This window comes from Mobula hypostoma, chromosome 13 (genome assembly GCF_963921235.1).
Source record: "Mobula hypostoma chromosome 13, sMobHyp1.1, whole genome shotgun sequence".
Lineage (NCBI taxonomy): Eukaryota > Metazoa > Chordata > Chondrichthyes > Myliobatiformes > Myliobatidae > Mobula > Mobula hypostoma.
Genome location: NC_086109.1, coordinates 50,177,942 through 50,190,428, shown reverse-complemented (window position 1 = coordinate 50,190,428; position 12,487 = coordinate 50,177,942). Strand labels below are relative to the sequence as shown.

General features: G+C 44.9%; 1 protein-coding gene across 2 annotated transcripts in view; it reads right to left on the bottom strand.

Moving 5' to 3' along the window:
- cacna1sa (calcium channel, voltage-dependent, L type, alpha 1S subunit, a) overlaps positions 1-12,487 on the bottom strand; it is a 469,610-nt gene that overhangs the window by 277,832 nt on the left and 179,291 nt on the right. For both annotated transcript variants that reach the window (XM_063065671.1, XM_063065672.1), the window contains exon 14: positions 7,524-7,638. In XM_063065671.1, the coding sequence (XP_062921741.1) occupies positions 7,524-7,638 (115 nt within the window). The remainder of the gene's footprint in view (positions 1-7,523; positions 7,639-12,487) is intronic.

The window sequence follows — 12,487 nt, the reverse complement described above, 5'->3', positions numbered from 1 at the left end:
GAACATTAGGGGGGGGTTTCTTCACACAGAGAATGGTGGGAGTATGGAATGAGCTGCCAGATGAGGTGGTAAATGCGTGTTCCTTTTTAACATTTAAGAATAAATTGGACAGATAAATGGATGGCAGGTGTATGGAGGGATATGGTCCGTGTGCAGGTCAGTGGAACTAGGCAGAAAATAGTTCGGCACAGCCAAGAAGGGCCAGAAGGCCTGTTTCTGTGCTGTATTTTTTCTATGGTTTCTCATGTACAAATGTGGTCACAGGGAAAATGCAGAAACGTGCTCACAGGGAGAATGCACAAACGTGGCCACGGGGAGAATGCACAAACATGGCCAAGGGGGAAATGTACAAATGTGATCACGGGAAGAATGCAGAAACATGGTCACGAGGAAAATGCACTAACGTGCTCACTGGGAGAATGCAGTAACGTGGTCAAGGGGAAAATGCACGAATGTGGTGATGGGGAGGATGCAGTAATGTGGTAACAGGCAGAATGGACAAACGTGGTCACGGGGAGAATGCACAAACGTAGTCATGGGGAGGACGGACAAACGTGATCACGGGGAGATTGGACTACTGTGGTGACGGGGAGAATGCACTAACATGGTGACGGGGAGAATGGACAAATTTGTTCATGGGGGGAATGGACAAATGTGGTCACAGGGAGAATGCAGAAACGTGGTGACGGGGAGAATGGACAAATGCTTTCACCGGGAGAATTGAAAAATGTGAATACAGGGAGAATGCACTAACGTAGCCATGGGAAGAATGCACGAATGTGGCCACGGGGAGAATGAATAAATGTGGTCATGGAAAGATTGGACAAACGTGGTCACGGGGAGATTGGACAAATGTGGCCACGGAAACAATGAACAAATGTAGTCATGGGGAGAATGCACAAACGTGGTCACGGGGAGAATGCACAAACGTGGTCACGGGGAGAATGGACAAATGTGGCCACGGGGAGATTGGATTAATGTGGCCACGGAGATAATCCATTAACATGGTGAGGGAGAGAATGGACAAATGTTTTCAAGGGGAGAATGGACAAATGTGGTGACGGGCAGAATGCATTAATGTTGTCACAGGGAGAATGCACTAACGTGACCACGGAGAGACTGCACAAACACGGCCACGGGCAGAATGGACAAATGTGGTCAAGGGGAGAATGCAATAACATGATCACATGGAGAATGCATTAACGTGGTGATGGGGAGAATTAATAAATGTGGTCACAGGGAGATTGCAGAAATTTGGTCATGGAGAGAATGGACAAATGTGGCCACACGGAGAATGCAGAAACGTGCTGATGGGGAGAATGGACAAACGATGTCACGGGCAGAATCCATTAACGTGGTGACAAGGAGAATGGACAAATGTTTTCATGGGGAGAATAAACAAACGTGGCCACGGGGAGAATAGACAAATGTGTACACGGGGAGAATGATCAAACATGGTCAAGGGGAGAATATACAAATGTGATCACGGGGAAAATAGTCAAGTGTGGTGACGTGGAGAATGCACTAACCTGATCACAGGGAGAATGCAGAAACATTGTTACAGTGAGAATGCACAAATGTGGCCACGGGGAGAATGCACAAACGTTGCTACAGTGAGAATGCACAAACATAGCCATGGGGAAAATGTACAAATGTGATCACGGGGAGAATGTAGAAACATGGTCACGAGGAGAATGCACTAACGTGCTCACTGGGAGAATGCAGTAACGTGGTCAAGAGGAAAATGCACGAACGTGGTGATGGGGAGGATGCAGTAATGTGGTCATGGGCAGAATGGACAAATGTGGTTACGGAGAGAATGCACAAACATAGTCATGGGGAGAATGGACAAACATGGTCACGGGGAGATTGGACTACTGTGGTGAAGGGGAGAATGGACAAATTTGTTCATGCGGAGAATGCACAAACGTGGCTACGGCGAGAATGTACAAATATGGTCACAAGGAAACGTGCTCACGGGGTGTATGGACAAACATGGCCATGGGGAGAATGCACTAATGTGATCACAGGGAGAATGCAGAAACAGGGTCATGGGGAGAATGCACAAACGTGACCACGGGGAGAATGCACTAATGTGATCACAGGGAGAATGCATTAACGTGGTCGCGGGGACAATCCATTAACGAGGTGAAGAGGAGAATGAATAAATATGGTCACGGGGAGAATGCACTAACGTGCTCACGGAGAGAATGCAGTAACGTGGTCAAGGGGAAAATGCACTAACATGGTGACGGGGAGAATGCATTAACGTGGTCACCAGGGAGAATGAATAAATGTGGTCACAAGGAGAATGCAAAAAGTGGTCACGGGGTGATTGCAGAAATGGGATCACGGGGAGAATGCATGAACATGGCCATGGGGAGAATGGATGAACGTAGTAGTGGGGTGAATGCACTGACGTAGTTACGGGGAGAGCGAACAAACGTTGCTTATGGGGAGAATGCACAAACGTGGTCACGGGGAGATTGGACTACTGTGGTGATGGAGAGAATGCACTAACATGGTGACGGGGAGAATGCAGAAACGTGGCAATGGGGAGAATGCACATACGTGGCCACGGAGAGAATGGCCAAACGTGGACACGGGGAGAATGCACAAATGTGCCCACGGGGAGAATGCACAAACTTGATCACGGGGAGTATGTAGAAACATGGTCACGGGGAGAATGCACAAACGTGGTCACCGGGAGAATGCATTAACGTGGTCGCAGGGACAATCCATTAGCGAGGTGAAGAGGAGAATGAATAAATGTGGTCACGGGGAGCATGCAGAAACATGGTCGTGGGGAGAATAGACAAATATGGTCATGGGGAGAATGCACTAACGTGGACACGGGGAGAATGTACAAATGTGGCCTCGGGAAGAATCTAGAAATGTGGGCACGGGGAGAATACACTAACATGGTCACAGGGAGAATGGACAAACGTGGTCACGGTGAGAATGAACAAACGTGGTCACGGTGAGAATGGACTAACTTAGTCACGGTGAGAATGGACTAACGTGGTCACAGGGAGAATGAACTAACGTGGTGACAGGAAGTATTGAGTATAAGAGCTGGAATGTTATGATGAGGTTGTATAAGGCATTGGTGAGGCCGAATCTGGAGTATTATGTTCAGTTTTGGTCACCAAATTACAGGAAGGATATTAATAAGGTTGAAAGAGTGCAGAGAAGGTTTACAAGGATGCCGGGACTTGAAAAATTCAGTTACAGAGAAAGGTTGAATAGGTTAGGACTTTATTCCCTGGATCGTAGAAGAATGAGGGGAGATTTGATAGAGGTATATAAAATTATGATGGGTATAGATAGAGTGAATGCAAGCAGGCTTTTTCCACTGAGGCAAGGGGAGAAAAAAACCGGAGGACATGGGTTAAGGGTGAAGGGGGAAAAGTTTAAAGGGAACATTAGGGGGGGCTTCTTCACACAGAGAGTGGTGGGAGTGTGGAATGAGCTGCCATATGAGGTGGTAAATGCGGGTTCTTTTTTAACATTTAAGAATAAATTTGACAGGTACATGGATGGGAGGTGTATGGAGGGATATGGTCCGTGTGCAGGTCAGTGGGACGAGGCAGAAAATGGTTCAACACAGCCAAGAAGGGCCAGAAGGCCTGTTTCTGTGCTGTAGTTTTTCTATGGTTCTATGGTTTCTAAGATACCAAAAGTTTCCGCAGATACATCAATTGTAAAAGAGAGGCAAAACTGGATATTGGACCGCTGGAAAACAATGCTGCAGAGGTAGTAAAGGGGGACAAGGAAATAGCGGACTAACTGAATAAGTATCTATCAGTCTTCACTGTGGAAGACACTAGCTGTATGGTGGAAGTTCCAGGTGTCAGGCGGCATGAAGTGCGTGAAGTTGCCATAACTAGAGAGAAGGTTCTTGGGAAACTGGAAGGTCTGAAAGTAGATAAGTCACCTGGACAAGATGGTGTACACCCCAGAGTTCTAAAAGAGGTGACTGAAGAGATCATGGAGCATTGGTAATGATTTTTCATGAATCACTAGATTCTGGGATACTGGAAAATGGCACTGTCACTCCACTCTTCAAGAAGGGAGAGAGGCAGAAGAAAGGAAACTATTGGCCAGTTAGTCTGACATCAGTGATTGGGAAGATGTTGGAGGCAATTATTAAGGGTGAGGTCTCAGGGTACTTTGAGATACATGATAAAATAGGCCAGTTTCCTCAAGCACAAATCTTGTCTGACAAATCTGTTAGAATTCTTTGAAGAAATAACAAGCTGGATAGACAAAGGAGAATCGGTTGATGCTGTGTAATTGGATTTACAAGGGCCTTTGACAAGGTGCCATACATGAGGCTGCTTAACAAGCTATGAGCACATGGTATTACAGGAAAGATTCTAGCATGGATAAAGCAGTGGTGGATTGGCAGGAGGCAAAGAGTGGGAATAACTGGCTGCCAGTGACTAATGGTGTTCTACAGGTGTCTGTGTTGGGACCAATTCTTTTTACGTTATATGTCAATGATTTGGATGCTGGAATTGATGGCTTTGTGGCAAAGTTTGCAGATGATATGAAGATAACTGGAGGGAGGGGCAGGTAGTTTTGAGGCAGTAGAGAGGCTATAGAAGGACTTAGACAGATTAGGAGAATAGAGCAAAGAAATGGCAGATGGAATATAGTGTCAGGAAGTGTATGGTCATGCACTATGGTAGAAGAAATGTAAGGGTTGACTGTTTTCTAAATGGAAAGAAAATACAAAACCTGAGACGCAAAGGGACTTGGGAGTCCTTGTGCACGTCTCCCTAAAGGTTAATTTGCAGGTTGAGTCAGTTGTAATGAAGGCAAATGCAATGTTAGCATTCATTTCAAGAGGACTAGAATATAAAAGCAAGATGTAATGTTGAAGTTTTATAAGGCACTGGTGAGGCCTCACTTGGAGTATTGTGAACAGATTTGAGCCGCTTATCTTAGAAAGGATGTGCTGAAACTGGAGAGGGTTCAAAGGAGGTTCATGAAAATGCTTCCAGGATTGAAAAGCTTTGTCATATGAAGAGTGTCTGATGGCTCTGGGCCAGTATTCACTAGAATTCAGAAGAATGAGGGGTGACCCCAGTGAAACCTATCGAAAGGTGAAAGGCCTTGATAAAGTGAATGTGGAGAGGATGTTTCTTCTGGTGGGAGTGTCTAAGACCAGAGAACATTACCTCAGAATAGAGGGGTGTCCTTTTAGTACGGAGGTGAGGAGGAATTTCTTTAGTCAGAGGGTGGTGAATCTAGAATTCTTTGCCACAGGCGGCTGTAGAGACCAAGTCATTATGGATATTTAAGGCAGAGGCTGATAGATTCTTGATTGGTCAGGGCATGAAGGGATACAGGGAGAAGGCAGGAGACTGGGGCTGAGAGGAAAATTGGATCAGCCATGATGAAATGGCATAACAGACTCAATGGGCCAAATGGCCTAATTCTGCTCCTATATTGTATGGTCTGATGGTCTTAAATGTGTATGATGTATTTGCCTCTACCACCAACCCTGGCAAGGGCATTCCATGCACCCACCACTCTGTGTGTAATAAAAACTACCTCTGACATCCCCCCTGTACTTTCCTGCAAACACCTAAAAATTGTGCCCTCTCATATTAGCTATTTTTGCCTGGGAAAAACCACTGCTTGTCCACTCTATCTGCACTTATTATCTTGTATATCTCTATCAAATCACCTCTCATTTTCCTTTTCTCCGAAGAGAAAAGCCCTAGCTCACTCAACCTTTTCTCATAAAATAACCTGTCTAATCCAGGCAGTATCCTGGTAAGTCTCCTCAGCACCCTCTCTAAAACTTCCACATCCTTCCTATAATGTGGCAATCAGAATTGAATGCAATACTCTGAGTGTGGTCTAACCAGGGTTTTATAGAGCTGCAAAATTACATTGCAGCTCTTAAACTTAATCACCCAACTAATAAAGGCCAACACACCACACAAGTCCTTACAAACCTATCAACTATTGTGGCAACTTGTGGACTCCAAGATCCGTCCGTTTCTCCACACAGCTAAGAATAATAATACTAGCTTCCATTAACTACTCTGTCTTTAAGTTTGACCTTCCAAAGTATATATTTCCACACTTTTCCAGGCTGAAATCCATCTGCCAGTTCTTAGCCCAGCTCTGTATCCTGTTAATGTCCTGCTGTAATCTGTGACAACCTTCTATGTTCTCTACAACACCACATACCTTTGTGTCATCAGCACACTTACTAACCCACCCTTCCCCTTCCTCATTCAAATTATTTATAAAATCACAAAGAGTAGGAGTCCTAGACCAGAACCCTGTGGAACACCACAGGTCACCGAGCTTCAGGCAGATTACACTCCATCTACTGCCACCCTCTGCCTTCTATGTGTATGCCATTTCTGAATCCACACACACACACATCCAAGTTTCCGTGGATCCCATATGTCCTGACATTCTTAATGAGCCTACTATGGGGAGCCTTGTCATATCCACCACATCCACTGCTCTACCTTCATTAATTTGTTTTGTCACTTCCCCAAAAAATTCAATCAGGTTCCTACCTCTCACAAAGCCACACTGACTTTCCCTAATCAGACTATGCCTCTCCAAATGTTTGTAAATCCTGTCTCTAAGTGTCCTCTCCAACCACTGATGTAACTCTCACTGGCCTATAATTCCCACGATAAACACCAGTATTTTTCTGGAACAAAGGAATATCATTTGCCATTCCCCCCCCCCCCAATCTTCTGGTACAACTCTTGTGGCAATGAAACTGCAAAGATCATTGCCAAAAGTGCAGCAATCGTATCCATCGCTTCCCATAGTAATCTGCAGTGTATCCTATCTGCCCCTGGATCTTTAAGTATTCTAAACACAAGAGATTCTGCAGATGCTGGAAATCCAGAGTCACGTACAAAATGCCTGAGGACCACAGCAGGTTGGACAGCATCTATGGAAGGAAATAAAGAGCTGACATTTCAGTTGCAGTCCCAAACGTAAACTGTTATTCCTCTCCATACACGATGCCTGACCTGCTAATGTTCCAGAATATTATATAGTCTATGCTGCCCTCACATTCGTCAAGGTCCCAATCACCGGTGAACACTGAAGCAAAGTATTAAGGACCTCTCTTACCTTCTCCTACTCTCGGTACCAACTCCATCTTTTATCCCTGATCAATCCTACCCTCAATCTAATCATCCTCCTGTTCTTCACATGCACGCAGAGAGTCTTTCCCTTAATCCTACCTGCCAAACTCAGGAGTCTAGATGTGTTCTCTATTACTGCAGCAGGGATGGTTGTTATCAATTCAAACTTTTGTATTTTTTCAACACTATGCCCTGGAATAATGCCCTGATTTATTCTGGAGTACTCTGGAATTTTCTGATCTTTCTCAACGCAATGCACTGAACACTCACTTTAGGACGTACTTACTGTGGATGAAGTCATTTCCATTTTTTGCCATCTGCTTATCATCTCACACTGTTCTCCAGTCCCTGCACACACCACTCACCCCATCCAGCCCCACTTACCTCTCCAGTTTTCTCCTCTTCTTTTCCTCAGCAGCTTCCTTTTGAGCTGACGTCAGACTCTCTGCCTCAGCCAGATTGTCGACTGCAATGGCCAGGAAAACATTCAACAGGATATCTGGAGAGATCAGGCTAAGGAATAAAATACACTGCAAATTTATGAGTCCTTCAAAGGCTGGTTATCCAGAGGGTGGGGTGAGGGGGAAGCTGGATTAAGACTACAGACTCATGAGAGTATTTAACAGGATCTGGTCTTACAACCGTCTATGCTATCAAGAAAAACACACACACAATGCTGGAGGGACTCAGCAAGTCAGACACCATCTGTAAAGGGGAATAAACAGATGACATTTTGGGCTGAGACCCTTCATCTAGAAGGGAGCAGAGCCAGAATAAGAAGGTGGGGGGAGAGGAAGGATTACAAGCTGGCAGGTGATAGGTAAGACCAGGTGAGAGGGAATGTGGGTGGGGGATGAAGTACGAAGCTGGGATCTTTTCCTTCCTCCCTACTCTCTTCTCCCACCAGATTCTTCCTTCTTCGGCCTTTTACCTTCCACTATCAACTCCCAGCTTCTTACTTCATCCTCCTCCCCATTTACCAGCAGCGGCCACAACTCGGTAAACCGTCACGGCAGACGGGCCAAACCAGGTGAGGGTAGCCGACAGGTTTTCGACCCTCGGTGAGGTAGGGGATCTGTCTATCCCAGCGTGTGAAGTCTGGCCCTGGCAGATGGAGCGGAGGAGACTGATTAATGGTCCAACGGTCAAGAAGCAGGCCAGCAGGCATAAGTAGAGCGCTAAGAGCACGACAAGGCACTTAGACGTGCTGGTCATCCACTGCAAGAGGTGGTGATCTCTTTAAACTCACCCAGCAGCAGGCAAAGACTATAACCTGCCAAATACATGATTCCCCAATATGTCAGAGCAGCGTGGAGGGAAATTGTCCGCCAACTGGAATTTCCAGATGCCACCTAAAGCGAGCTCCCCATTCACCTGGTCTCACATATGACCTGCCAGCTTGTCCTCCTTCCCCGCCCTCCCACCTTCTTAATTTGGCTTCTTCCCCTTTCCTTTTCAGTCCTGCTGAAGGGTCTTGGCCCTGAATGTCGACTGTTCATTCTCTCCATTGATGCTGCCTGACCTGTTCATTTCCTCCAGTGTTTTGTGTGTGTTATTTCAGACTGAACACCCATTTGCAGACTTTGGAATTTTGATAGGAGGAAAGAATTGCTTCTAATAAATACATATTTTTTATTTTTATTTAATGTATTTATTTGGAGATATAGGGCAAAACAGGCCTTGCTAGACCAACAAGTCTCACCACCCAGCAGCCCACTGATTTAACCTAATCACTGGACAATTTACAAGGACCAACTACTAAATGGTACTTCTTTGGACTGTGGAAGGAAACCTCAGCCCTCCACACCCCCCCCAGGAAACCCACGTGGTCGTGAGAAGGATGTGTAAATTCCTTACAGACGCCACCTGAAATGAACTCTAAACTCAGGAACACCTGTAACGAAAAAAAGTTAAATGTGATTTTGACAATTGGAAGGAGAGTCCATCACCAAGGCTGGGGAATAAAGGAAGGGAGAGAGAGAGAATGTTGGGGCATCAGGGGCACGAGGGTTAATTTGGAGCGGCCAGATTCCTCCCCCCGCCCCCAGCACATTTCGCATAGGGCTGGGGCCAGGGACCCCGATCAGTTGGAGTGGTGACTCGCCTTCAGGGACCCGAGGCCTTACATAACTGAAACTTTGTGGTGGGAGGTGGGAACAGACAAAAAGTTAACGCTTTACTGAACACGGGTGCTGAATATTCGAGTATCAATAGAAACTTTGGCTGGTGTCGAGGCCTCTGGTGAGAGTGGAAGAAATACAATACAGCTCGGGACCGCCGATGGAAGCCCAAGTTACCTGACAATATAATTGGCATGAATGTGCTACAGACTACATGGGGGATTTCACGCTTGGTATTTTAATAGCAACTATTTTAGAGGGGCTAGTGAAGTGGGAGTCATGACCGAGTGCCGTGGTTTGTGTGAAATACGGGGATTTCAGACACCGTAGCAGAGTTGTTAAATAAGGGTGTGTCAGACATGCAACACCTGAGTTTAGAAGTCCTTTTTGACCAGTGAAGAAATGGCTGGCAGCTGGAGGATGCCAGTTGATTATTGCCAGTTAAATAATCATGCCCCTCCATAACCACCGCTGCCCCGGCATGGTGTCCTCAGCGGAAGGTATGTTAGTGAGGTCGATCCAGCCAGTGTCGCCAGGATCCATTTGTAACCCAGCTTAACCAAACCCGAAGATGTATTATCAAAATTATCAAAAGCTCCACCTGTGGAGGGATGAAGACGAGGTTTACCGAATTAGAGAAAGAGGAAAGAGAAAAGAGAAAAGAGAAAAGAGGAAAGAGGAAAGAGGAAAGAGAACGGGGGGGGAACTAGGCGTGGCTGATGCAAGCGCGGGAAAGCGAGAGGAACGCGGCAAACTATTATAAGCTAAAGATATAGACTGTTAAAAGTGGAATTAGAAATCAGTATCTCTACCCCACTTACTTGAAAACCCCAGGGTGAAACCACTGGAGGAGAGACGATAGTGATAAAAGATCTATTGAAGCTCAATATAATAAGCAGCAGCTGTAATTATCAGCAGAGACATGAGTCCAAGATCTCTACCGTGTAACCGGGAATTCGTTCTGTTAAATCATACCAAGGCATTTGGTTAGGCTTTTGGTGAACGCAGCAGGCCAGGCAGCATCTCTAGGAAGAGATACAGTCGACGTTTTAGGCCGAGACCTGACTGTACCTCTTCCTAGAGATGCTGCCTGACCTGCTGCGTTCACCAGCAACTTTGTGTGTTGCTTGAAATTCCAGCATCTGCAGATTTCCTCGTGGTCAGGTTTTTTTTGTGTTAGTATTGCGATTCGACTTTCCGTGTACAGTATATCAACTATTTCATCGAACGAACAGGATGGCGAACCACAAGGTGAAAAGCCAGCGCGGGAAAGAAATGTTCAATGACGTAGAGGCTTTAATACGGTTGGTTGAATGCATTTATTTTCATTCGAAGGGTCTGAACTTGATTTTCTACAAGTGATTATTTTTGCAAAGAATTTGTTAAGTTACTGAATGAAATTTACTTTGTTTAAAAATTGTGATGTTGGAGAATTGTGAAAGGAGTTAAGCTGTAATTTTTTTGGGGAGTTGAATTTGAATTGACTGAAACTGAAGTTAACTATAATATTTAGGAATAGGAATTCAATTAGTTGAACTAGGGATAAATAAAAAAGGAAAGGTCAGTCTGTAAACCTTTAAATAGGGAATAACACTAGATCTAATTCGTTAGAGGAATTGGAGTAACAAAGGTCATTCTAATGAATATTACTGATTCTAACTAAACAGGAATTAGGTTTTTGTTGATATCTGAGATTTGGAACCTAAACAATGTTGGCATTTTGAATTGCTCTTACTCCTGCAAATATTTTGTATATATTGTTTTATATCAACAAAACTTGCCTCCAGAAGTGTGTTTTCTATTCACTGCATCCATCCAATACCTAGAGCTTCTGATGGCCTACTAGCATCTAGTGTTGTGCTATGTCATTTGATTTTCTGGCAAAGAGTGCTACTAGTGCAAACAAGTGTTACACACTTGTCTTCACATGGGAAGACAGACAGTAACTTTTACGAGATTGCCTTAGGGGACCGTGTACAGCCCTACTCTGATAGGGCGAGACCTCGTTGCATGTACAAACCCCATTTCCAGAAAACTTGGGATATTTTCCAAAATGCAATAAAAACAAAAATCTGTGATATGTTAATTCACGTGAACCTTTATTTAACTGACAAAAGTACAAAGAAAAGATTTTCAATAGTTTTACTGACCAACTTCATTGTATTTTGTAAATATACACAAATTTAGAATTTGATGGCTGCAACACTCAACAAAAGTTGGGGCAGAGTTAAAGTAAGATTGAAAAGTGCACAGAAATTCAAGTTACACTGGTTTGGAAGACTCCACATTAAGCAGGCTAATTGGTAGCAGGTGAGGTATCAGGACTGGGTATAAAAGTAGCGTCCAAAGGCTCAGTCTTTGCAAGCAAGGATGGGTCGTGGCTCACCCCGTTATGCCAAAATTCATGAGAGAATTGTTAGTCAGTTCAAAAGGAACATTTCTCAACGCAAAATTGCAGAGAATTTAGGTTTTTCAACATCTACAGTACATAATATTGTGAAAAGATTCAGAGAATTCAGAGACATCTCAGTGCGTAAAGGGCAAGGTCGGAAGCCACTGTTGAATGCGTGTGATTTTCGAGCTCTCAGGCAGCACTGCCTAAGAAACCATCATGCTACTGTGATAATTATAGCCACCTGGGCTCGGGGGTACTTCGGAAAACCATTGTCACTCAACACAGTCTGTCGCTGCATCCAGAAATGCAACTTGAAACTGTATTTCACAAGGAGGAAGCCATACATCAACTCTATGCAGAAACGCTAGCGAGATCTCTGGGCCCGAGCTCATCTCAGATGGACCGAAAAACTGTGGAACCATGTGCTATGGTCAGATGAGTCTACATTTCAGCTAGCTTTCAGAAAAAACGGGCGTCGAGTTCTCCGTGCCAAAGATGAAAATGACCATCCAGATTGTTATCAGCGAAAGGTGCAAAAGCCAGCATCTGTGATGGTATGGGGGTGCATCAGTGCCCATGGCATGGGTGAGTTGCATGTATGTGAAGGTACCATTGACTCTGAGGCGTATATTAGGATTTTAGAGAGACGTATGTTGCCATCAAGGCGACGTCTCTTCCCAGGACGCCCATGCTTATTTCAGCAGGACAATGCCAGACCATGTTCTCACAGGCTACAACAGCGTGGCTTTGTAGACACAGAGTGCATGTGCTTCACTGGCCTGCTGCCAGTCCAGATCTATCTCCTATTGAAAATGTATGGCACATCATGAAGA